Source organism: Lycorma delicatula, chromosome 2 (assembly GCF_047948215.1).
Source record: "Lycorma delicatula isolate Av1 chromosome 2, ASM4794821v1, whole genome shotgun sequence".
NCBI lineage: Eukaryota > Metazoa > Arthropoda > Insecta > Hemiptera > Fulgoridae > Lycorma > Lycorma delicatula.
The window spans coordinates 95,055,065-95,077,911 of NC_134456.1; the positions used below are offsets into that span (position 1 = coordinate 95,055,065).

At 28.5% G+C, this 22,847-nt stretch overlaps 1 protein-coding gene across 4 annotated transcripts in view; it reads right to left on the bottom strand.

Moving 5' to 3' along the window:
* LOC142319018 (putative phosphorylase b kinase regulatory subunit beta) overlaps window positions 1-22,847 on the bottom strand; it is a 108,263-nt gene that overhangs the window by 71,824 nt on the left and 13,592 nt on the right. For 2 of the 4 annotated variants that reach the window (XM_075355824.1, XM_075355823.1), the window contains exons 3-5: window positions 20,376-20,511; window positions 16,638-16,845; window positions 3,185-3,232 (exon numbers count right to left, since the gene is read on the bottom strand). In XM_075355824.1, coding sequence (XP_075211939.1) covers window positions 3,185-3,232; window positions 16,638-16,845; window positions 20,376-20,511 — 392 coding nt within the window. The remainder of the gene's footprint in view (window positions 1-3,184; window positions 3,233-16,637; window positions 16,846-20,375; window positions 20,512-22,847) is intronic. The other 2 variants (XM_075355826.1, XM_075355825.1) reach the window with 1 other exon arrangement.

The window sequence follows — 22,847 nt, forward strand, 5'->3', positions numbered from 1 at the left end:
AATCACTAATCTTTTCCTCATCTCTTATTTGCATCTTCTGCTAGCACTGATTTAATAAATCCTACTCATGATGTGCACTAAAACTAATGATGAGTCACAGCAAACTAGCTTTCCTATTCTTAATTGTTCTGATTAAGCATCTACTCTTGTTTGTTATTCTCATTATTTCTTCATTTTCCCCTCAACCATTTAATTTATTCCAATTTCCCCCATGCCTATATTTCAAAAGTTTTCAACTTCTCTTTTTTTCTATTTTTTAAATGTCCATTTTCCACAGCTATACAGGAAGTACATTCCAAACATAACACTTCCTCACGTCTTAACACCATCTTACCACATAGCACTGTGCATTTCTATTAAACCATTTCTCACCATTCTAACTAAATGTTAATTATGTTTTCAAAAGCTTTAAAACATAAGGATAAAAAACATTTATAAATAAAATTGATAATTTTAAAGGTTAATCAAACTTTCTAATGCTTACGATTTACAAATCCAGAGGAAACTTTAAGATATTTAAACTAATTTTAAACAATACCTTTTTGTCTAGAAATGCTGATGAAAAAATTATATTTTGACCATTTTATCACATTATAAATACCCAAACAGTTTACAAGCACATCATTAATAGAGTAAAATGATGTTGTGAAACACTTCAGAGAAATTCTGAAAGAATAAATTACAAAAAAAAACACAGCACCAAAACTGTTACAATCAAAATAATGCTGATGGGCAAGACAATTTTTCGAGGATAATTTCTGCAAGAGTCACCTATTTATAGTATAATTAATAGTTTTAACATTTCAAAAAGTTGCTAATCTTGCATCTGTTTTTTTTACAACTGCAAATATTAATGAAGTTAAAAATAATCATATTTATTCAGAGGGTATGTTTTTTTTTTTTTGAAGGGGTGAAAAACGCTTTCGCGTTATCATCAACCAGAATAAAAATATAAGAAAAAGAAACAAATAATTAAAAATACACTAAAAAATTAAACAAACAAAAACTTACAACACCACAGCTAAAACATCATAACAAAAAAAAAACTAAAATTAGATTAAAACTAAAATATTAAAAAAAATTAAAACTTGTAACTAATAACACAGATAAAAATATTACAAACAACTTACAACTAAAATCACAGTCGAAGTAATAATAATAATAATTATTTAATAATAAATAAAGAGATAATTTTTAAATACAAAAAAGAATATACAATTTAAATAAACATAGATAAAATGTAACAAACTCCGAAAGGAGTGTAAAAGGGCAACTTTTTGGATAATAGCAATATTAAAAAGTAAAATAAAAAGCTAATATTGCAAAAAAACCAAAACCAATACAAAAAAAACAATATTAAATTCTATGTAATATACCAATATGTCAGAGAAAAAACAAACCCAGTCTAAAATTTCCTTATCATTACCCAGAATTCGTCGAATGTTTCTGGGCAATTTATTTTTACAACACAAGGTTGCATAACATATACAATCCACAAGGATATGGCGCGCAGTCAAGCAGTTGTCACATTGTATGCATAGTGGAGTGTTTTCTCCTGACATCAAAAACTCGAGAGTAGCACTCATAAGTCCTAACGACAGTGAAATACTTCCTCTCTGTAAACTTTTCTGCAACACAACACAGTATTTTTGATACATCAACATTTTTTTTCAACTGTAGCACTCCAGTCACCTTGCCGCTTTGCACGAATAGTGTGTTTTACATAATTAATAAAATCAGATGTAGTAATACGAAGAGTGAAGGACTGTTGAGTACTGTATTTTTAGCAGCGGAATCTGCCCATTCATTACTCAGAATTCCCATGTGGCTAGGGATCCAGCAGAAACTCACTTGTGTGTTGCAGTGGTTCAACTCATTACTCTGAGTTGAACCACCGCAACACATGCGTAAAATCCCACATGTGGCGGTATTTTGGATTAACGATACTCAAAGACTTATTGAACTTATTGAGTACAGTTCAGCAGTAAATACGCTTGCAATATTAGGTGGACCAAACATATAGGTTCTGTCATTAACAACAAATGCACATCCAATTGTATCATTCTATTTTGATCCATCTATGTATACTATTGCGTCTGGGTTTGTCTTGGAGAGAATGTGGTGAAACATTTGCTGAAAGATGATAGGTGGTATTGATTCTTGATTGTATATTGTAAGGTCAAACATAAAATTTTTAAGGTTGATTATCCACAGAGGATATGAACAGGGATACATTGGTAAAATAAAAGCAAAATAGGATACATTGGAATGTATCAACATTAGCTGTTCTGCATAAAAAGTAAGAAATACTTCATATCACAAAATTAATTTGATATAAATATTTGATATAATATAAACAACCTCAAATTATAACATTTAATAATGTTACATTTTTGATGGAAAAAGTAGCTTTCCACCAAAACAAAAGCCACAGCTTTTTTTGTTGATACTCGATGTACTACTTAAGAAAAATACAGACAAAAGATAAACGAATAAAATTTTCTGAAACAACTGAAGGAGAATATTTTTAATAGATAATTAATAGTTAGCAAAAAAAGATTGATTTAAAAGGCTAAAAATTTTGCTGCAATGCTGATGCTCCTATGATGAAGGTGAAAGAAACATAAATCGTAATAAAATCACAAAAAAAATTTGAATTAAAATAATACTTAACAGGTAAATAATTACTAATAAAGAATTATTTATTAAAATAATTTTCTGATATCTTAAGTCCAGATTGCAGCTTCATAATCATTAATTATAAAATGAAGTTCAAGTTCACAACTTCACACTTAAGTTCATATGTAAAAGAAAGTTCAATACTTTAAATCTTAATTTTAATAATGAACTCAATAGTATCACCTTTTATTAAACCTTTACCAAACTGATAAATAATACAAGTTGTAATTGATAAAATTTTACAATAATTTTAAATAAATAATTCTTAATTTTAACAAATAATTTAATATGCTGACTGAACAAAATGAATAAATGTAATATAAATGTAAAAATGAAAAAATATAGAATGTTTTAAAACCATGAATAATGTGAACAAAAAGAGTAAATGTAATGTATAAGAATGAATGTAAATGTAATAAGAATGAAAAAATATAGAATTTTTTAAAACCATGAATAATGTAATAACATGAATGAAAAAAGTAATGGAGGTTCAAAAAAATCTTACTTGTAATATGAGGGGATACAGATCAGAGGTACAGGATGATTTGCGTGCCTGGAACAGAAATTTTCAAGCAAACTAAAAAATATGTGCTAAAATGTTAATAATAAAACCTAAAAGAAGCCATAAATTGAGTTATTAGCACAGAGAATACAAGGACTTTAAAAGCCTAAACAACAGAAAGTAAAGATTATGAGGTTTGGCTGATAAATTTTGCATGTATATGCATTGCATGGGAATAAAAAGAGATATTGGAATGAAATAAAAAATGAATAAAAGTATAATACCTTAGCAACAAAATGCAGTATTTATTTTTCAATATAATATCCATTTAAAACAGGTACACGTTTCCTAATGTGTGACAAAGGTTTTTGCATTCCGTTACTGAAAAATTCTGGCTGTCTTTCTCAGCTCCAAGTGGCCACAGGTTCCTTCACCTAATCGTCGGTGGTGTAATGATTACCTTTGAGATCCCTCTTGAGATGAGGGAAGAAGTAGAAGTCGCACAGAGCCAAATCCAGCGAGTATGGCTTTTGTGGAATAGGCTCAAACTTCAGCTTGCAGAGAGCCTCATAGTGGTGTGTGATGTGTAAGGCCTTGCACTGTGATGTTGCAAGATTATGGGCATGGTGGTCTTTCAAACGCAACATACTTGTTGTTTGAGGTGTCTTAATGTATCAACGTACTGTTCATCAATCACTTTAAAGCAAATCGTCCACCTTCTTTCAATGTTTCTCATCAGTCACAGAAACTGGTCGTCTGCTGCAAGGTGCATCCTCAACTGTCACTTTACCAGCTTCACATTCATGAAATTTCAATGCCCACCTATTCACAGTACTCCTGTTAACAGTTTCACTATCGTAAACCGCTTTTAAACAATGAAAAATATTTGTAATATTCACATTTTCTGCTGTTAAAAATTCCATCACTGCATGCATTATTGCAGGTTTGTAGAGGGGGATTTTAGCTATCATGTGTTGCCACACCCAATTCAATAGTATCTTTTGTCTCAATGTAGCATACTAGTGTGCAAAATTTATCAGCCGAGCCTCATATTTATTGTCAGAAGAGACTACCAGCTGCATTTTATTAGCATTTTGTATATACTGTACTCACCATTGAAGTTATTAATATTTCTTGCTGCTAAATAAATGTAATAAACTAGTCATACAATTTTTCTATCAATGCTACTTAACTTCAGATTACTTGAAAAAAATATTAAAATAATACTTCAAAATTTTCATATTTTGACCCTTTGAAGTCAACACCGAATTAGAAACAACTCCAAAAGTTACCCTTAATTTGGTCCTAACTTTAAAAAGTTAAAAATTAAAGCAATATCTGCAAGGATTTATTTTGTATGGTGTCTGTTAAGCCTGCTTCATTCTATAGTTTTTAATTATTTCATTTAAAATATCAATATGAAAAAAAAGAAAAACCATTCTTATATGCAAAAAGACTGTTACTATGAAATTCAAGACTTAAAACCTGATAATGTTGAAAATAACAAAAAGTCATCATAATAACCATTATTGAGAGTGAGAAGACTATGAAATGGAAGCTGTCTATTATTATTATTATTTTTTTTTTTTTATTATTATTATTATACATGTATGGTTTTTTCTTTTCTTTTTAAAGATTTTCAAATTAAATTCTGGATTTTCATGAGAAAAATATTTTGAATATCAGAATATCTGGTTATGCATACTGTTGTGCTACAATCCACTATTAAGCAATAAGAAATATAATGACAAAAAATGAAAAGTACCTTCAAACTGATTATGTAGACAATGTAATTTTTCAATTTATCAAATTTTTCATTTAAATAATATACAAAAACTTATAAAAAGGTAGTTCTATGCAAAGTAAAAAAAAAATTGTAAAAATCAATCAAATACAATTTTGTTCAGAAATACAGAAACATTAATTATTCAAAAGAATTATAAGAAATCACAAACTCTTCACTCTACAGTACAGTAAAGTTCACTACAACTTTTTTTCTAATATTTCTAGTTATTTTAACAAAATAACAGAAATTCTTTCCTCCAAGTAACAGCAAATTAAACGTTACTCAGTTCTGATCTGTTCATTAAGTTTAGTTTAGTTTAGTCATACAGAAGAAAGGCCACAATTGACTTTTTTCTGTATTTATGTATGTATAATTTTTATTCTTTTTTCTGATTGTATTTTTCTCTATTGTGCATGGTAGAACAGTATATTTTACTACAAATATATCTAGCTAATTTACAGAGTTTCTGGTTTGTATAACAATGAATGCAGTATAATATTTTAATACATGTTATATTTTAATAATATAATAATGCAAATTGCTAATAAAAAAAGCTGGTAAACTGCATCAACGTAACTTTCATGCAGTATTATATCACACAGGATCATCTAATCATGCAGAACATCAAAAGGTAGATAAAGAAAAATTCCAATCAACATAGCATTTAGCTCAGAAAATATTTACCACTAAAGAACTACAAAGTGTGGTATTTTAAAAACAGGAAAGAAAACTATTACCATAATGGATTATGAATTGAGCAGCATTTATATTCGGATAAACATAAATTGATATGGTAAGCTTCACAGGAGTCTTTGACTTTGAATTTAACTAAATAAATATAGTTGCAACGAATGAATTTTTCTTCAAACCATTATTTGAAGCAAAATTGCTGTTCTACAGATTTGCATAAAATTGGCAGAATTTTATTTTTTCTTCTGCTAATAACAAGGAAAGTTTAAACAACATGTTAGTCTCAAATTTTTGGTTAAACTGAAAGTGGCATTGATGAGATGCTAAAAGGGACTAACACTTTCAATGCTGCTAAAAAATTATAAAATTATACAAATGAGTATTATCATCATTTCTTTATTTTTTTGAAAAAGTAATGAAATAAATGAAGCTTCTTGTAAGAGTTTTTGATTCATTTTAATTTATATTCTATATTGTAAATATTGTAGATTATTATTACTGAAAGAGTAAATAATTTAAAAAAGTTACTTTTTTCAATTAATATTTTATTTGATATGTAAATTTTGCTTTAAAGAATAAATACCAAAATTAATAATTTATTTATTTCTTATTGTTTCACTAAACAATAAATAAACATAAAAATTGAGCTCTTATGAAAATTGGTGCATTGAAAATAAAAAAAACTGCAAAATAATAGAATAAAATTCTATTATTTTATTTATTATTCATATATTTTTATTTATATTATTTATTTTATTTATATGTCATATAAATATATTTATTTTATATATTATTTTAGTATTTTTAATACATGAAATATTCACATGAAAGAATTTTTTCTTACATTAACATTCTTTTATACTAGCTACGGACTATTATAACCATCCATATTGGCTTCTCTAAGACAAAGCAAATAATACACACTATTATATTTTATATGCTGCACACATATCATATGTACAATAAAAGTAATAAAATGTCTAGGCAATAAACCAACTTTCAAAAAGATTACACCCACACAAAAAACTACAAGTTCCCATGCATCAGGTTGATGGAGGTTAACCACTCTCTTTTATGAGTTTTATTTTTATTGGCTTCTCTAAAAAAAAAAGCTAATATGGATAGATGTCTATAACAGTCCATAGAATGTAATAAAAGTATTTAATGTATTTTTATTTGCGAGAAAATTATTTGTGTTTTACTAATATCTTACTTATATTTTTCTATGGCTTCTATTTCAACCTGGTTAATTGGTCTATGAAAAAACAATATTATTTTTATTAATGAATGAATGTAAACAAAATCACTGAGAAGGATGGATAGTTAGATCCAACAATGGAAGCTTCAATCCAATTCTCATATATTCATGTAGACTATATGGTAGACAATCCTGTTTTGAAATAACCACACTTCACCTATCCAACTCAACACTTAATTTCTTACCTAAAATAATCTACATTACAGAGTAATGTGTAGTAAAGTAAATGGAAAAAGGAATTTAGAATGTACTCACAAAGAACAAAATTTTTCTAATTAAAAAAGCACAGAAATAATACTATACAAGAAGCAAGGAATAAAACAAACAATATCTAACACTACACACATTAGTTAAGGAAAAGAGTTCACAAGTTAAAAGAAATTCTGGTATAAATGAAAGAACAAAATAAACTAAGGTTCCAAGATAGTACAGACTTAATGAAATAAAAAAACACATAAGAAACCCAACTTGTGACAATTCCGGTCGTCCCCCCTCCCGTTCCTAGACCTAATGGGCTTTCACGGGAGTCGTCTTCAGACCCTCTGATTACACTTCAGAGTAATAAGCCAGGCCTCGGTTGGGATGCCACCGATGTAAATGCCTCAATAGACATTTACATCAGTGGTTTTTAACTCAGCTTTTGCCTTAGCTGCAGGTCTCATCCGGACATCTTGACTGTCGTACATCATTGCCCTCTGAACTAGCTAACTGAGTTCATGGAAGCACGAACTCTGCACCTAATTCTATATTTAAATAAACTACTTGTGATTGTAAATGTCTCATATCATACGAATCTATTTGGTAAATATAATGCAAACCACCAGCAATGTTGATCGCAACAACAGAATTTATTTCTATTTCCCTTAATGTTCTCATTTCTTTCTGATCTAAGCTTTCAATTAGATTACAACTACGAACTCCAGTCTGGTCTACCAGGGAGTGCTGGACAGACTGCTGACTCCCACTCAGCTCTATACATAAGTGTATCAATTAAAAAAGTGAAAAAAATGGTGATCAAACTAGATGAGATCATGGATGATTAAGGTGTTGTTATCTAACTTAAGATCAGTGGATAGCAGAACTATAATCAAAGCAAGAACACTAGCAATGATATACTGCAATACGTCATCCAGTTCAAGTAATGCAAATGATTGTATCATTGATAACTTTATTATCACGCTTAGAATATGTACAATGATCTGCCAACTGCTTTGAGTAAATTCATAATCTTTTCTTTCAATGAACCAAACTGCTAATTGAAAAAAAGGTATTTATTAGTTTCATTATTAGTCAGCTACCATGATTTCTGCTCCAAAATCCAAGTTTAAATCTAATCGAAACTAACACTACTTTAATTGTATTTTAATGCTCTCATTACCAAAGTACTTAACCAAAGAATTATTTAGGATTCAATTAATAAAAATGTCTAAGAATGGAGACTTCTCAACAACCACACTCATAGGTAGTTATATTAATCTATTAATAATGGTCACAATAACCTCCAGCACAGATCCCATTTCTGTGAAATGAAAATTAAAAAATGAAACTTTAGTTTTTCTGTATTATTTTTTTATGATCAAGAAATGTCAACAAACAAGATTTTTTTTTTAGAAAATTCCATACTGAACAGTGAATCTGAGAATCTACCAAAGGAAGCTGTAAAGTTGAAATATGGTAATTAAAATACTAATAAAACTAAATATTGCTTTGATAATAATCAAATCAAAATATGTGACAAAGGAAAGAACAAAAAGAATGAGAACCAACATGAAGCGACCTGTTACTCATAAATATAATCAGAAAGAACAAACTAACTTCTTACTGATAATCATTCCTTATTTCAATAACTAAAACAGCTAATGAGATTGGCTACCATAGATTTGATCAGAGTTGTTAATGTGTTTAGAAACATATTAATCTGATCTGTTTTTATGTAATCAGATCATGGATCACAGTTTCTACTTGTCCCTTTAATGAAGTGTAAGGGGACTGAAGTGTAACAGTCATCAATTTCAAAATTGATGACTGTTGCATATGTTTGTAATTTTATATATACATATATATTAAAAATAAAATTATATACATAATTACATTAATATATACATTAATCTACATAGTAATATTCGCATGTAGATATAATATATGTAAATTAAAAAAAAAAATTATATTATTAAGAATGTTTAATTTTTAATCTTCATTTTAATTGTTGACTATATATATTATACTACATACGCGATAATTTTAATTTCTTGATGTATTTTTTAATGTGTAATTTGAAGTTTTTTAATTTTATGATCAACTGATGATGAGGGTAATCCTCGAAAGTGCTTTTGATTACAAATAAGTAATGAGATAAGGTAAAAAACATTATTGGAATCTGTACTGTGGTCAAGAGCTGAATTTTACATTTAACTTTACTTAATATACTGTATTTATTCGAGTAACTCCCCCCCGCCCGCGAATAAGCCCTGCACCTCGATTTTCCAGATCAAAAATCTAAAAAAAAAATCAAGTATATACCAGTATTTTAAAGTGCAACAGATATGATAAAAAAAATATGTAAATATGAAAATATTCAGAAAGGAAAGCATTTAATTTGTTCATTTAAATTACAATATTAATATTACATTAATAATTAATTACCGAAGTACTAGTTTAGTTCAGAATCAGTAGGCCAGTAAAACGAAAAGAAAGTATCATGTTGAAAAGGATAATTTCAATACACTTTTTAGTATGGGATTTTATTTTTAATTAATCACTGTCAATGTCTGTAGACAAGTTACCGGTAGTCTCCACGTCGCTCTGCCAAAGGTGATCATCTTCACTACCATAAAGTTTATTAGATATTCCATGTTTTTTAAAACTTTTCCTTACTAATTCTGTGGAAATACCTTCCCAAGTATCTTTTATCCAAACACAAATCTGGTTAAAATCTGGGCGTTTCATTCTTCCTGTAGGCATGAGAAATAAATTTTCATCAGCCATCCATTTACTGTACAGTTGTTTTAATGCAGATTTGAATGGTTTATTAATGCAGACATCTGGTGTTTACAATAGAGATGTCAATCCGCCTGGAATTATTACTTGGTCTGTCATACCCTTTTTTAAAATGTCTTTCACTTTATCAGTCGTATGCCCCCGATAACTATCCATTACTAACATACCGGTATTTTTTTTTGTTAAGTAAATTTCCTGATCACTTTTGCCATACACACCTGATCCAATCTAAAATTAAGGTTTCGTCCATCCAAACTGATTCCTGTGCTCTGATAATAACTCCATTTACCTATATGGTAGGAAGAGTTTTTCTTTTAAATCAATGTACAGAGGTAATTTTGATCCATCAGAAGTAATGCAAAGCATAACACTACACCTCTGTTTTTTATTACCACCAGTGCGAATCGTAACACTTTTTTCACCTTTTTTATGGTTTTGTCAAATGGCATTTCAAAATATATGGGGGTTTGATCAGCATTTCCTATTTGAGAAGGCAAATAGCCTTTATCTTTTTTAAGATTTATTATGTATTTGTGAAAATGTAATATTTTTTGTTCATAAGCGTCTGAAAGTCGTTGAGAAATGGTCGTCTTTCGTCTTATTGACAAATCATTTCGTGCAAAAAATTGTGTTATCCATCCATGGCTTGCTTTAAAATCAACTTTATTCAATGATTTAGTAATTTCACGAGCATATGATAGACACATTTCTGTCGTGACAGCATAACCACATTTCCTTTTTTCCATAACAAAGTCGTACAATTTTTTTTCTGTCTGTATTTTGGTTTTAAGCCACGAAAAGCCTTTTTATTACCAGTGCCTTTCACCAAAAGTTGTTTCTTCTTACACCAGTCTCGAATGCAGCTTTCATCTATGTCAAATTTTCTTCCTGCCAAAATTGGAAAAAATTGGAAAACTTCTATAACAACCCACCGGATTGGTCTAGTGGTTAACGCGTCTTCCCAAATCAGCTGATTTGGAAGTCGAGAGTTAGAGCGTTCAAGTCCTAGTAAAGCCAGATATTTTTACATGGATTTGAATACTAGATCGTGGATACCGGTGTTCTTTGGTGGTTGGGTTTCAATTAACCACACATCTCAGGAATGGTCGAACTGAGAATGTACAAGACTACACTTCATTTACACTCATACATATATCATCCTCATTCATCCTCTGAAGAATTATCTAAAAACGGTAGTTACCGGAGGCTAAACAAGAAAAGAAAGAAGCCTCTTCTATAACACAAAGTTTTTCATTTACTGTAAAAGATCATAGACGCTGTCCTTTTGTAGTCATTTTAATGCCGTAATTAAAATAAATCACCGTATTAAACTTTACAAAATAAACTAAACAGATAAAATGCACAAAACTGTCCACATATACAAACAGTACAATCACTATGGTGAATAGACAAGACGATGATGGATAACTGATACTGTAACTGTAGTGTCATTAGAACCAGATGCAGCCTATACAGAATGAATCAGTTTTATAAAAATACCGTAACTTCGTTCCTATTGATAATATGAACATGACGTAAATAATTAAGGATGTATTTTGTATAAGCAGCATATGGTATTGATAAACAAAAGCCTAATGTAACTATATTTATGTGACTGAATTTAGGTACTTCTAAGAAACGTTTACTTTTATAAATTACCCTGGCTAAAGGCTATGTTTCAAGTAAGCCTTGCACCCTTATTTTTTCTCTCTAATTCGAAAAAAAGTGCGGGGGGTACTCGAATAAATATGTTAATTAGTATAGAGGGAGATATGGGCAACAATAAAGAAAAATTTGATTTTACTAAGTTAATATATAAATATACACTGAATGTACTTAAAGGTATTAATATTGATTTTTTAAGTAGAAATTAAAAAAAATTTCAATACATACTTTTAAAATGTGCATGACAATTTAATGAATAAAATTTAATCAACTGAAAATAATTTCATGCAACTCAAAAGACTATGAAGAATTTGTTCTACATCTCTTCCAATTAATATCAGACTATTCTTTGCTGACTGATCTTTATCAGTTCTCCATTACTTCTCAAAATCCCATGATTATAACTTTTGGTCTTTAGGCAAGACAATATTTAGAGGTTTTTAAAGACAAAATACAGCTAAGTTACAAGGTTACACTGTTTTTTCAACATCATTACATGTACTCAAGATATGCATATGCAGTTTACACACAGATCAATTTTTTGTACATTATAACAGTCAGACTCACTGTGACTGGGTCTGTACATCCATTCGTATATGTGTGCTCTACAAATGCATCGACACATTTTATAACTTATTTTTGAATAAAATTTAGGACTTCTGTCTGATCCAAATTATCACATAAAATAAAAAATGTTGTTTACACCTTCCTACATTTTGCCTTACATTGAAAGAAGTCAATGTGAAATGACTATTCACAATACAGATGAAATATATTAAATACAGAATAAGTCGAAGGTACACCAGCACCGCTATAAAAACCTAAGAGACTTATTCACGCCAAAACTGAATTTAATGGAAACAATTTACGCTCTGAAAACAACCATTTTTGTATGAATCAACTGGTCAGCAGCCATCTTGAATAAATTCAAAATTTTGATCTAAACAAAATTTGAATCAATTGATTATAAGTTATATCTAGGTGACTTTTAAAGCTACTGTTCATTTTGAAAGCCTCATACCATCACACAACCAATTACCTAAAGGATGTAGTATTAGATAAAAATGAATCATTCACATACTTCATGAAAAATAGGCATCCCTATAAACTGAACTTCCACTTTTACTGAAGATGAATTTTTAAATTATTTAAATGATGACCTAGACAATTTCAGCGAGATTCTTTATTTGGGTAAGAAATTCTTCAAAAAAACAAAAAAAAGAATCTTTTTGTTACTAGACAGAACTTTAGGGAAAAGTCACTCGACAACCCACATTGATCAGATCAACATAGAATGACTGTTATGGTGTGGTGGAGTATATGAAAAACATGCACTGGTGGTCCATTTTTCATTGATAGAACATTTTATCTGCGTACAACTACTTGGAACTCACATGAACAGGTTTTACCACAAATACTTATGGAGGAACCATCTTCCATAAGAAAAATGTTAACTTGTGGAACTGTGGGAAGGAACATACATCATAATACCTTCTGATCCCAAAATGAAGTAATACCTCACTATAAAAACGTTTCACAATACAGAAAGATATTTTCTTAATGTTGAATTTCCCACTAAATGGTAATATAGGTGGGGACATCTGAATGGTCTCTATTACCTCCAAATTTATATTTATCTTACTTTTCATTTAAATTTAACAATGTACACCTTGAAATAAAGATAATAATAAGGATCTGTATACAGGCAATGTGAAGAAATGCATACTTGCAACTTACAATGCTATGTTATACATAAAATTACAGTAATTAAAGGAGGAAATAGATAATATGGTTACCTACCTTAATAAGAGTAAAAACAGTGCTAATATAATATTACTGTTGACAGAGTAATGATTTTATAAAATCAGTCAAAAACTTTTAAAGATGAACAAATTAATTAACTATTATGAAATGTAGTAAATCAATCACAACTCCACAGGGTAACTAAAAATTGTGATAGATTATTGTAACCATAATTTATGGTTTTATACTATATACTAAGCTGAATTAAAAAAATGTTCTATAAAATTCAATTTTTTGCTAAGAAAGACATAAAAATAAATACTTTTTTTATTTAAAATGTATTATATAAACCAGCTAGTACAGAATATTGAGAGAAGATATATCTTACCTTAATTTTTCATCAAAGTACTTTCACGGGATCCCCCATCCTCATCATTATTGAAATAATTTCGTTATTACATAATAAAAACATAAAACATTGTTTGATGGTTTATCAAATTGAAATTTTGTTTGTATTTATACATGAGAAACAGAATATTTATTAGATGGTCTGCCATATTAGATAAACCTAATTTATTATTTTTAAATTTTAAATACTAATTTTTAAATTAATATACAATTTTCATTATTTGTGTTTTTATTTTTAGATTTTTATTATGTAATTACAGAATTATTTCAATCATGACTAAGGATATGAGATCCTGCAAAATACTTTCACAAAAAATTAAGGTAAGATATTTCTTACCTTAATATTCTGTACTAGATGGTTTATTTAATACAATTTAAATAAACATATAAACACCAACACCAAGATAGGATGAAGGTGGATCAGGGAAATAAGAGAGGATCTGAAGAAATTAGCCTTACACCAGTAGACACCACAGATAAGATAAAATTAATCCAGAACAAAAACATTCATTTCACCCTCACAAGAAAAATGAACATTTTCAAAACTAGAAAGCGCACAAAGATTGGAACATATGAAAAAGTACTGGGAGGACTGCAACGCCCAAACAGCTCCAACGAAGAGACTTGGATAATGGACTGACTAAAGTGATCCTATGTGGTCATAAAAAATAATAATATTAATATATATATATTAATTTAATAAAATAAATTCTTTTTTTGTCCACATCTTCTTCTGTAATAATTAATTCCAAAAGCATAATGCACAATCCACCAAAGTACAGAATCAATAAGAGCTCTTACCTTAATTATTATTTTCCTTCTTCTTTTCTATATATCAAAAGCACTTTCAAGGAAATTCCTCATCATCAGTTGATTAAAATTTAAAATTAATTATACACTAAAACATTAATAAAACACTAAACATAATATTATTACTTAATTTATGCTTTTGGAATATATATATATATATATATGAAATATAAACCACCAAAACACAGTAATTAGATAAGTTAAACTTAATCATATTGATTTCCAATATTACAGTTTTGTGGCATCCCACATCCTCAGTTGATATTAAATTCTATAATTACCTTAAAACAAATTCTTTTAATAATTTGTCATTTTACTCAAAATTGTTTTGTTTTGAAATTCTGAATTGTATTGTGAAATTTTGCGGTCCAATAATGGAATGATTTAATCTTTAAAATGTAATATTTCCTTTTTAAAGTCATTATTGTGAACTGCTAGATAATATTTTTATAATGTTTTTAATAAAATCATCATTTTCGAATGCAATCTGATGGTTCATCATTTTATATTTTTGTTTATATTTATAATGTTATATTTCTTGAGTATAATCACTTTTTTATCATTATTACAAACTTTCAAAATCTCTAAATTATTTTTGCAATCAGTAGTAGTATGTTTGCAATCTAACAAATGCTCAGCTGCATTAGACATCTTTTTTTTTTATTTTTGTAAGCTGTGCAATGTTCTGTAAATCATTTTTTAAATGATCTGTTGGTTTTACCAATATAAATATTATTACATTTATTGCACAACTTTGAATATTCCTTTTAATTCCTCTCTATTATTTTTATTACTGTTATTTTTTAAATATTTTTAATATGATTATTTCGTTTACACGCTTTTATATATTTATTTTTATCATATATGTAATAATATTTTCTATTATTCTTTTGTGTAATTGTACTTTAGATATAAACTATTATTAATATTTGTGTTATTTTTTTGCCACTGTACTGTAGTATAATTATCTTGGATTTTTACTCTGCTTTTTATAAATTTGTTCTATAATTTCATCATCAAAACCATTAAAAATTACTATTTGTTTTAGTTCATATACTTCTTTTTTGAGTTTATTTTTATTGTTTTTTGTGTAATAAATTGCTCTAAATATCTTCTTTTTTTTTGTGACCATGGGTGGTTAGAGTTTAAATACATTGTATTATTATTTGTTGTGGGTTTTCTATAAACTGATGTTTCCATTGAATTGTTTATGTTTATTTCAATTTTAATATCTGAAAAATGTATTTTTCTGTTATTTTTTACTTTGTATGTAAATTTTAAATTCTTATTGTAATTTTTAAGTTTATTAAAAATGCTCGTTATTTATAGCCTGGTTATATATGACTAAAATATCATCTACATACCTAATCCAGAAAAATATTTGGTGAGAATGTAATATGCCATGAACTATTCTGTTTTCAAAATCTTGTATAAATATTTCAGACATAATAGCACATACATGTGATCCCAACGGTAAGCCTTCTGTTTGTAAATAACAATTATTCTCACACTCAAAGTAATTTGAAGACAAATATTTCCTGTAATAGTGATTAATGCACCGGTATATTCTGGAGTTTCATTTAATATATTTTTTATTATTTTTATTGTCTTTTCAATTAGTACATTGTACCCAATGAATAATACATAAATTTTGCTGTTCGGTAACATATACGCTCATAATATCATTCAATTTTCAAAACAAAAAACATAATTTCAAATAAGATGACAAATTATTGAAAGAATATAAAACATATTCTTTCAATATGTAATAGATATACAATTTAATACTAACTGAAAGAGCAGATAGATGTGTTACACCGCAAAACCAGTTATTGGAAATTAATATGGTAAATTTAACTTAACTAGTTATTGTGTTTTTGTGGTTTATATTTTATATACTATTAAATTTTTATTAACACAGTGATCAATATGTTAATGAATTATTGAATGTTTAAAATATAATTAACATTATCTATATACTGTTCTGAATATATGAATATTGTTTATATTACTTAATTAACCCTTTAATCTTAACTAATTATAATATTCAACTAATCCTAAACTCACAAACATGAGAACTCTTTAAAAAATTTATGCACCTGAAGATGTGAATATTCCTCATCTGAGAATACTGTATCGCCTGTATCAAGGCAAAATTTACAATGAAGAGCATATTTATCACACTGATTCTTTTTAAATAATTCAACACGATCAGCCTGTTTCAGCCAACACTCAAGAATACCTCTCATACATTTTACTGCTGACTGTCCAAGTTCATAAGATTTTCCACGATCATCGTCTATACGTCTATAAAAAAAAAATTAGTGAAAGATAAATTCTTACTACATAGGGCAGTATTATTAAGCTAGTACAATTATTAAAGTGTACTGTACTGCATGCATGGAAATAATTAATGAACTTCTTTTTGTTACTGTTATCATTGTCTTCATCGTAACCTAATCCTTCTTTACTTTCATACCTCTGCAGTCAATCAAATGAATAGACTTTTGGCCTCACCAACAAGGATGTAAATTACAAGTAATGGTTTATGGTAAACCATTAACTTAAATTACTGTTTATAATATTATTATTGTAATAAAATATTGTTTATAATTTTGCCTTCATTTCTTAAATTTTTGTTTATAATTTACTGTGTTTCAGATATCTAATTGTATATTTTAAATGTTTCCAATGTAACAATGCGTAAAAAAATGTTAAATTGACTAAAGTTACTGAAAAACAAACATCAGGCCTATAACCAAAACATAATATACATAAAAAATCCTATTAATTTGCAATATTATTTGAGCATTACAATTAAGCATTGGTTGCATAGGTATATCTACTTCCTTGCAATTTTCCATGTGAAATCTTTTTAAAACTTTTTGAGTCATTTCTTTTGTGAAATGAATAAAGAATCTCCTTTTCTTTCAAATTCCATTCCTCGGAACTTAATTTCGATCACAACTAGTCAGATCTTTAATTTGAAACAATGATGCTAGAAAGTTCTTAAAAGTATTTATGTTATCTGAATCATACGAAACAATATTAAATTGTCTACTCAAACAAAAAAATATATATAATTTTTCATAATTATACAAGGATCTAATTTTGAATGGAATAAACCATTACTTTTAAAATACTCAAGCTGTTCAGTTTCATGTCCTTATATAAAAACATACTATGTAACTCTTTTCTTCTTACTTATGTAAGGCATATAGACATGTTAATCAAGTTTAGTTCAACAGCTGTTTTGTAATATATATGTATATATAATATATATATATATTTCTTCTTGATAATACTACTGCTAAAGTACTTTTCATTGAAGCTGTTATTAAAGTAAATTTTTTCTCTCTTCTAAAATGTTATTACTGTAATATCTTCCTTTAAAAATGTTATTAAAGTAAGTTTAATAAAAGACGTCTTGAAGGTTAAATCAATGCTTTTCAAAATGTAACTTAAAAATAGAATGTAAATAAATACTTAAATATAATACTTCAAATATAAATATTGTACAAGTATATAATGATTAATTTCAATAATAAGAAACAAATTTAGCTACGAATATAATAATAAAATAAATGAATTATATCTAAATCTGTAATAAAATGTATATATAATTGAATACATTAACAAAGTATTTACTGAAGATATTGTTGATCCAGCGGTATAAGTTTCAAGTACTGGAAGGTGCAATTAGGCACAGTTATTCGAACACATGTAAACATTCATGTCATCGCAGACTATGTCTAAATCCGTATAATTCCTATTTGACATTATGATCTGACATCTTCTTAATGGCGTATTTTCATAAATACAGGATCTTCAGTACTCTAATAAAGAAGGCTGAAGAATGGAAGATCCATTTGATGAATACTCTATGATATTCTTTCTTTATGGCAATAGAAAGAATAACTCCAAGAGATGTCATTCGTGTCACTGGGGAACACAAATCGTTAAGGTTTTCTTCTTGCTGAAATCAACATCCAACCGATCTTGTTTTCTTCATGTTTCTTTCAATTTGATCTGATTTCATCGTAAATACCCACTTACATTCTATAATATTCATATATGAAGGAATTGGCACAATATTCAAAGTTCCATTTTTACATAATGCTTCTCTTTTTCTTTACCTTCCATCCATTATCTTTTATTGCATTCCGACAGCTCTGTGGAATCTCTGTTGGTAGAATCCCTGCTGTCAAGGTTGTCATCAAACTTAAAATCATATTCATCAAATTTGGACGGTTATTCGTTTTTTTTTTATTACTTCTTCTTAATGTGTACTATTAAAACTTTCATTTGCTAATCTAGTAATCTGTATTTTATTAACTTTTCTACTTTTCTTCTTCTGTTACTCCATCATTTCTTTGTGTTCTAGGAATCTCTTGATAGTTCAATTCTTCTTTGGTATTATCACAATTTGGTAACAATATCAGCAATATTCTATTCTCCTGTTCATTTTGCTTGTATTTTTTATTTTTCATCAAAGATAACATTCTTAGCAGTAATACCTTTATTTCAGTTATGATCCCATAACCGACAACAACCAACCACCACACGTGTAAGCAATCATTAACAATTTCTTACTACTTGGATCGGTTTTCCTTTGCGAATGTTCTTTTAGTACATAAGGCTTAAGATCTAAAATTTTAATATTTTCTAGATTTATCCTCCTATTGTACCATAATTCCGTAGTCATATATACCTTTTTTATTAATCTTATTGATAAAAATTTATTATATACACTTCTGGTCATACTGCCTCTCCCCCCTATAATGGCTTTGGTACTAACAAATCATATAACAAACATCTGATAATATTCAAAATAGTATTGTTATGTCTTTCACTTCATTTTGCTAAGATTCTGGGAAACATTATACTCATTATTTATCAGTTGAAACAAAATTTGTTAAATTTCTTTGATGAATATTTACCCAACTTAATATATTATTTATATATTTATTCCGAATTAAACATGTAACTTTCAGGGAGAACACAACAGTCACAAATGCAATATAATTTTTAAATTTCTCAATAACTTCATCATTAATTTTTAATAAATACACACAAGTAAAATGAGAATAATGATCCATACGTCTGGCAAAATAATGCACAGTCATAAGTTTCTGATCGTATAGATTCAATCACATCTGAAAATATAACTTCTAATGACCACTTAAGGTTCTTTTCTTCTGATAAATTTATTATCTATTTTTAATGATATCTATTTCTTCTAAATGGTAGGCATAAATGATACAGATATCACAAATTTTTAGAAGGATACACAAATGAATGTCCCATTTTTTTATGCATGTAATCTTTCAGTGGAATTTACAATGCTCATTGTAAAACTGTAGAACTTGTAGAACTGCAATGTTCATTTGTATTTCAAAGTAATGACTTATAGGTTGAATTAATAAACTAAACCTTTTTTTCAAAGGTACTTCACATAACATAATTTTAGCGCTACAATTCATTTCACAAGTTGAAAGTGTTACATTCATTTTAAGGCATACTGAAAGCTTGTGTTGCAACTGCTGTAGTTGATATCTAGTCCAGTCTTCAGTGATATAGTCCAATTAACCATGGATACTGTAATGACCTAATAAATGTATGATTAAAATATATTTATTATACAAGATATTATCCAACATACAATAATTTAAGCATATATATGACCATAAAATTGTCACGTGAGAAAAATGATCAATGAAATGATATATAACAATAAGATATACCATGCTAAAAAACTTTTGACAGCTCAGTTAAATTAATTGCAATAACGTATGAGCTCATAAAAATAAAAAAAGTGCATAAAATTAAATTCTAACCTATAAGCTTGGTAAAGACTCCATACTGCAGCAGCACAATATATACTCTCTCTAACACTCCCAACTTTATCATCAGAAGAGAGAACTGGAAACAATCCAGTAATGGGGCTTTGGTACCTAAGAAGCTGCCTTTTTACTGAAAAAAAGTATAATTTTTCAGACAATAGCAACATAAATACATTTGAGTAAATCCACTTATCAATCACTTATTAATCAATTAACACATTCAGTGCTGCAGGAAAATTACTGTATTTACTTGAAAATAAGACCCCCTCTTTTTAATGCAATTATACCCAAAAATTTGGAGGGTCTTATATTCTATGCAGGTCTTACAAATGGGTATTTCGGAAAATGAAAATAAAAATAACTACACAAACAAACCATGAATTTAGTATGTTTTATTAAACACTAAATATTCTAAGTTAACAGATAAAAAAGTCTTGTTATTTGAGGATGCATGCTATTTGACATCAGGGGCGTGGCTTTGTTCAGGTTCACAGGTCCCGGTATGTCTGAAAACAAAAATCAACGACTTAAGAATTTATAGTTTTAAGCAATTGCTGTTAATTTAACAATCCAAAAAGTGCGGTATTGTATTTTAATTATCAGGAACACAGTTGTTTACTCGTAGTCACTGCTGCTTTCATCATCATACTCATCCTTACCATCATTGATATCAGTCTCTCCCTCAGTTGTGTCACCAGAATTGTCATATATGAGATGATCTTCCGTTCCATCCAATGCGCAGGAGATCCCAGTCTTCTTGAAACTCTAGATTATCATTTTCAGAGTAATTTCCTCCCAGGCTTTGACAATCCATAGGCAAAGAAGCTCTATTGAAGGTTTCTGCATTTGTCCAGTCTTTGAATGTGTGATCTTTTTTTTTGTTTAACCTCCAGGACCACCATTAAGGTATTGCTTCAGAGGATGAGATGAATGATTTATAACGTATGTGAAAATGTCATGCCTAAGCGGGATTCGAACCCAGGCCCTCCAGATGAAAGGCTGAGACGCTACCACTCATGTCACAGAGGCCAGCAATCCACCTCCATCTGCCATCCATTTAATGTAAAATTTCTTAATATGGTCCTTGAAGAGCTTGTTGATGCTCACATTCAAGGGTTGCAGCACAGAAGTGAGGCGTCCCGTAATAACTATAGCAACTGTGTACATGAAATGATAGAGTTCCTTTTTTTTGCGACTTTAATTTTATCTCTCTGATTTCTCGAATAACGAATCATGTTTGGTTGTATTGAACACTCTTGACCCACTGCTTGTACACCATTTTTTTCAGTGAATTCCAAAAAAATTAACTTAAACCCTACTGTGAAACTTTTCCGTGAATTCATACTACCGATAATACAGACAAAATACAACAGAAACTCACTTTCAATAAAGTTGCTACTATTCTAACCAAAGGTCTTGTTTTACTATTAAAAAGAAAACAGGTAGTAGAATTGAAGCTGCTTATGTGTTAAGGTCAACGTCTCGCCCATTGTAAATTACTACAGCATTGTTTTGCAAACACCTGAAAGGGTAAAATTTGTCCCTGGCCAACAACAAACTATACGTACAGTAAAAAAGAAATTCCTGAAGAACTGTTTTTCTAGGAATTACAGCCATTCAAACTGACGAGTCTAATATTCACAATTTTTTTTTCTAAAATTTGCCCACAAAACTTGGAGGGTCTTACAATTGAGGCGGTCTTATTTTCGAATAAATACGGTATCGTACTCATCAATAAACTTAACTTGTGCATTTTTTAATTTTGATTTAATTACGAATGTAACCTACATTTACTAATAAAGGATAACATATTTTACATTTTTAGTGATAATTCTTTAAAAACGCCTCTGTGGCGTCTTTGGTTCCTTGAATGAAAACCTTAGTTATAGGACCAGTGGACACCTCTATGGTGCTGCCTTGTTGAGATAATAAGATACTTACATGTGTTTTTTTATAGTGTTCGTTTATCTGTATTGATACAATCTTTGTACATATTTAGTACAATTTTTTTAAATTTATATTACAAGGAAAAAAGGTCTAAAATTAAGAATTAAAATCGAGTGTTTTATCAATTTTGTTTATTATAGATAAATTAAATGATTACATAAGCAGATACAATAGCACGAGAATTAATAATATCAATCAGTAACATAATTGAATTATTTGCAATAACATTGAAAAAATTAACATACTGTGAACTAATTATACATATATCAAAAAAATTCTAACTAAAGCAACAAAAGATTACACAAATAAAAAATATTTACAAAAATTAAAATGTCATGAATGAAATAAACAATTATATTCATACTTTATACCTTATTCCTCCCTCTATGAATCATGAGACCTTGCCATTGGTGAGGGGGCTTGAGTGCTCAGTGATACAGAGTAGCTGGACCGAAGGTGCAACCATATCGGAGAGTTATCTGTTGAGAGCCAGACTAAGGAATGATTCCTGAAAGAGGG